The sequence below is a fragment of the Pan troglodytes genome, chromosome 13 (assembly GCF_028858775.2).
Source record: "Pan troglodytes isolate AG18354 chromosome 13, NHGRI_mPanTro3-v2.0_pri, whole genome shotgun sequence".
Lineage (NCBI taxonomy): Eukaryota > Metazoa > Chordata > Mammalia > Primates > Hominidae > Pan > Pan troglodytes.
In genome coordinates, this window is record NC_072411.2 from 76,062,150 (window position 1) to 76,067,598 (window position 5,449).

The 5,449-nt window shown below is 50.5% G+C and overlaps 1 protein-coding gene across 1 annotated transcript; it reads left to right on the top strand.

Moving 5' to 3' along the window:
- The first annotated feature begins 2,283 nt into the window (after nucleotides 1–2,283).
- On the top strand, nucleotides 2,284–5,160 carry LOC100608359 (uncharacterized). The gene has a single exon (XM_003309313.5). The coding sequence runs from the start codon at nucleotides 3,459–3,461 to the stop codon at nucleotides 4,092–4,094; it is 636 nt and encodes a 211-aa protein (XP_003309361.1). The 5' UTR covers nucleotides 2,284–3,458; the 3' UTR covers nucleotides 4,095–5,160.
- The last annotated feature ends 289 nt before the right edge of the window (nucleotides 5,161–5,449 follow it).

The window sequence follows — 5,449 nt, forward strand, 5'->3', positions numbered from 1 at the left end:
ACTTCATAGAGGCAAAACCTGGCAGACACCTCCTTAACCAAGTGATCAAGCTTAATGTCACCTGTAATCTTTCAGGCTGATACCATGTACCCCCAATATGATGTCATGAGAAAGGCACTTCCCCTAGTGATATTCTTCCCCAAAATTCATAAGAAAACGTTAGTCAATCTCAAACTGAAAGACATCCTACAGTATACCTGACCGTAACTTTTAAAAGTGTCAAGGTCACGAAAAACAAAGAAAGCCTTTAAAACCATCACATATTGGTGAAGACTAAGGAGACGGGACAACTCAATACAATGTGAGACACTGGATTGGATTCTAGGACAGATAAAAAGGATGAGTGGGGAAATTGGTGAAATCTGAATGAAGTCTGTAGTTTAGCTGATAATTCTGTATTAATGTTAATCTCTCAGTTTTGATAACTATACCATGGTTATGTAAGATATTACCTTTAGGTGAAGCTGAGTGAAGGGTATAAGGGAATGCTCTGGGATGACTTTGTGGAGGGGAATGCTCAGAAGTTGAGAGACCAGAGGCGAGGTTCAGTGGCTCATGCCTCTAATCGCAACACTGTGAGAGGCTGTGGCGGGAGGATCACTTGAGCTCAGGAGTTCAAGAGCAGCCTGGGCAACAAAGTGAGACCCATCTGTACAAAAATAAAAATAAAAAATTTAAAAATTAGCCAGGCATGGTGGAGTGCACTTGTAGTCCCAGCTACTTGGAGCTGAGGTGGGAGGATCACTTGAGCCCTGGAGGCTGCAGTGAGCTATGATCACATCACTGCACTCCAACCTGAGAGACAGAACGAGATCTTCTCTCAAAAGAAAGAAAAGTTTCAACAGCCTCCTACCTAAAGCACAGCCTCCTACCTAAGCCCCTGTGCTTTAGGTAGGAGGCTGTTGAAACTACCTTGCCTTTGTTGATTGCTTTGTAACTATGCAATGCTTCCTTTGTTGTCTCACTAGACTGGACTCACTCACCACAGTTCTATGATTTTTCTCTGTTAGTTTCTGAAGACCTGGAAGAGAATTAGAGAAAACAGGCAGCAGAGTTAGGAAGCGGCAGAGTAGGCAAGGAGACAGGTCCAGTTGGTGGTATAAACTAACACATACCATGCTCATGTGAGATATTTAGTAATAGGGGAAACTGGGCCAGGTGTGGTGGCTCACCCCTGTAATACCAGCACTTTGGGAGGCTGAGGCGGATGGATCACTTGAGATCAGGAGTTCAAGACCAGCCTGGCCAACGTGGCAAAAACCCTGTCTCTACTAAAAATACAAAAAATTAGCCAGGCGTGGTGGCGGGTGCCTGTATTCCTATCTACTCAGGAGACTGAGGCAGGAGAATTGCTTGAACCCAGGAGGGGGAGGTTGCAGCGAGCCGAGATCACGCCACTGCACTCCAGCCTGGGCAACAGAGTGAGACTGTCTGAAAAACAATAATAATAATAGTGGAAGCTGGGGTGGGGTATATAGGAACTCTCTCTGCAATGTTCTCAGTTTTTCTGTAAAATTAAAACTATTCTAAAAAGTAAAGTCTATTTAACATAAAAAACAAAAAACATTCCTGTCTATGCTCCTAGGTAAACAGAGCACAGAGACAGTTTCAGCAGAGCGGCCCTGGTTTGGCTCCAAGGCACTTGTGAGGGTGCCCAGAGAGAGAATGTGACATGTGGCAGAAAGCAGAGCCACAGAGACGACAGAAGGGCCTGGGGAAGGGGACAGAAGGTCATAGGAAGACAGGAGAAGGAGGGGTGGGGAGGATGGCGGTGAGACAGCCCCGGTGCTTCGGGCCATTTCTTTTCCTAGTTGCCCTCCCCCCAGGACCCCTCTACTCCAAACTCTACTCCCACCCTGCTGGGTTTCCTAGACTGCATGATTTTGCCAGGTACTCCCCTCCACTCCTCTCCACCCGGCCTCTGGCTTCCCTGGGGCTGGGCCAGTGGGAGGCCAGGGAGGGGAGTGGGCTGAGAGCACTTAGGCCCCTCCCCCACCAGTTTGCCTCCAGGGCCGCCTCTCTTGCAGGGGCGTTGCTCCTGTCAGGCAGCCCCTCCCTGGCTCTTCTCACTGGTGCCCTGGCTGGGAACTGGAGCTGTGCTTGCCCCTGCAGGCCTGGCCACGGTGATGGTTCCTGCGGTGAGGACTGCACTATGCCTTGTTTCCCTGATCTCTGCCCACATCTTAGTAAATCCTCCCATTATTAAACACTTCTCAGTTACTCAATTGAGTACGTCATCGGTTTCGCCCCGGGACTGCAATGGACAGAAAAAAAAGTGACTCACACATGGTGTTTCTTTAGTGTTCACCTTCCCCTTTAGAACAGAAACTCCACGAGGGCAGAGATTTTATATGCTTTGCTCATTGTCACTGCCGAGTCACTCCATAAATTTAACTTGTGGAATGAATGAGTGAATGCTCATTTGATCCGCAGTGTCTCATGTGGCAGTCACTCCTGCATGTGGCAGTCACTAGCACGAAATGTGGCTAGTGAGACTGAAACACTGAATTTTAAATGATAATCTACAGAGCTACCTGTGGCTAATGGCTACAGCCTCCTCTCTAAGGGGATCTCCTGCACTTAGGCAATTTCCTAGCTATTCAAGTCTATTCCGCCCCAATAGGGGTTAAGAAAGTTGCTCAAGGTTGAGGCAGGGAAAGTAACTAAATCACTTTAGCTGTTTCCCTCACCCTAGGGAACTGGGCTGCTGAGTTTTCTGGCTTGTCTCTGGGCAGGCAAGCTCGGGAATGTGTGCCTTGCTTTGGGACATTTGCATTTTAATTTCGCTGCAAACTTTGTTTCTTGGATAACTGTGCTCACCAGGCCCTTAAAAACTTGCAGCTTTATAAGAGCGCTGGCCCCGAGCCAGGGGAGTCTCCAGCTGCTGACTGACCCTGCCTGGAAAGTCAACTTGGAAGAGCCACAAATGTCCTAATCCTCTTCCAAACCGCCTAAGTAGGTTTATCCAGTGACCTGTAAAACCAAATTAGTAAAGGGACACTTTAATTCCAGCTCGTTAGAGAGCTTCTAAAATCGTTGAGAAAGCCAACACAGCAAATTCTGCGCTGGGGGGCTGAGAAATGCATCCCATTTTCAAAAGAAGATGTCCTTGCTTTCTCGTGGTTTCTCTCACCCACGCAGTTCAACACACAGAAAACCTTCTCTGTGGCTTTCACAGGGATCTCCAGGGAAGGTGGGAAGCCATTCTTGAGAACGAGAAAAATACGGTGGCCCAGCAAGGTCAACTAATTTTCCCCAAGTTCTGCCACGTCCAGTCCCAGCTCTGGTCTCCTGACTCTGGCAGGGGGAACATTTGCACTGTTCTTGTTCCTTACCCCAGGAGCTGGCCTATTGCACAACCTCAGGAAACAGCCCCTATGCAATCCTGGCCCACAGAGCGGACATGTTCTGGTTTTTATTCAGCAGCTTTTTTATGAAGTGTGTTTTCCTTTCCCATCATGTCATCTGGAAGCAATTCCTCCCAACAGCTGGATTTGCTTTCACAATTGGTAAACACCGCGAATGGAAGGCCGGGGACGATGCGGAGCTCCCCGGAGGAGCCTTGTCCCCACCCGCTTGGCTCGCGTTCTGAAGCTTATCGCGGGTCCCTGCACAAGCCTCATCAAAATCGAGGGCGTCCTCCAGCAGGCGACCCACATTGCATTCCCCGCTTAAGAGGGTCAACGTGTTCTTCGGGGGAGAAATTTTCTGAATGCTTTGCAGATAAAATTGATCAGATGCAGGCCAGATTGCCAGCTGCCGGGGCCGCGTGCGCCTGTGGAGGCCCCACTAGCGCGGGGCACCAGCGCCTCGGGGTCCGGGGGAGGCCTCTCTCTGCACCGCCGCCACCAAAGCCAGTAAGAGAGGGCAAAACCCCAAAGAGCACTGACTGGGCCGTCAAGGAAGATGAATGTCTCCCCAAAAGTGCTCCTCGGGGACAAGTTTCCACGCAGATGCAACCGGGAACGCCGGCCAGGCTCCGGAAGGCGAGGCCCCAGAGCGCAGCGGCCTCCAAGCGCCGGCTCAGCCTGTCGCCTCCGCAGCCAGGGCCCAGGAGGCCGCTCTTCCGGGGTCACCAACACGGCTCGTTCTGAGCCTAGAGGCCCAGGGCACAGTGTGAGCCGGAATACGGTGTAGGGGACACAGCTCAGGCCCCAGGCACTCCCTCCTGTCGCAGAAGAAATGCTGTTCTTTGATCAATGTTTCTAATGTGGGGAAACCAGCCGAGCACGTGGCTGAACTCTCGGAGGGAGCACGGGGTGCTGGTGAGCCCCCGCTCTGATGCACAGAGACGCTGCTGGCCAGGCTGGGGTGGGCTGCAGAGGCTTCCTTCCATGCACCACCAACCCTGTGGGCAGCCAGGGCCTAGCTCTCATGAAGGGGCCTTCCCAGGGCAAAGTGGGCCTCTGACTGCAATGTTCTCTGGGCAGAGATAGGCATCCTTCCCACTGCACAAACAAAAGGAGACCGTCAAGGGGAGAGGCTCACCAGAGGACCCTGGTGAGGGCGACGCCCAACTCCTCAGCACAAGTCTGTGCTTCTTCCATGGAGCCCGTTTGCCTGGGCCCAGCGCGTGCGGAGTGCGTTCCTTCTCGCTCCCTCTGTCCTGTGGGCCCTCCTCTCTCTCCCTCCAGCCTGGTGGAAGCTTTATTCTCGTCGGGGGCCAGAGGACAGAAACTACATCATACATTTTCCCGTGCGTCATGTTATCTTGCCTGGAATTTTGAAAATCTGTGAGTTTCTGGTTTTTCCATGGCAAGGCTCATTCCTCCAGACCTTAGTCACACTGCTCTGGCTGCCTGGACTGCTAGGGAGGGGCCTCAGGGCGCACCTGGAGAAATTCACTGGGGCCCAGGTCAGAGGGATGGGTGGGTGAGAGCAACCCCTTCCTTAATAGTTCAAAATGGCCCTCTGGCTTAAAGAGACCGAAGCCACGTAACAACCAAATGCAATGTGTGGGCCCTGTTTGGATCCTGATTCAAACAAACCAACTGGAAGAGGAGATTTGGGGATAATCAGGAAGATTTGAATTGGGACTGCGTAGCAGAAAATAGCAAAGAATTATTGTTAATTTTGATATGTGCGATAATGGTGTGGTAGTTATAGAAGAAAACATGCTTATCTTTTAAATGGTGTATATTAAAGTATTTAAGGGTGAAATATAATGTCTGGAGTTTGTTTTTAAATACAAAGAAAAAAACAAAAGATGAACCAAACATGCTAAGGTGTTAATGGTTAAATCTAGATGATGGCTGGATGGGATTCTTTTATACTATTCTCTCCACTTTTTGTTTTTTGTTTTTTTTTGGGGACAGAGTTTCACTCTGTCACCCAGGCTGGAGTGCAGTGGTGCAATCTCAGCTCACTGCAACCTCCGCCTCCTGTGTTCAAGCGATTCTCCTGCCTCATGCTCCCGAGTAGCTGGGACTACAGGCGCCCACCACCACGC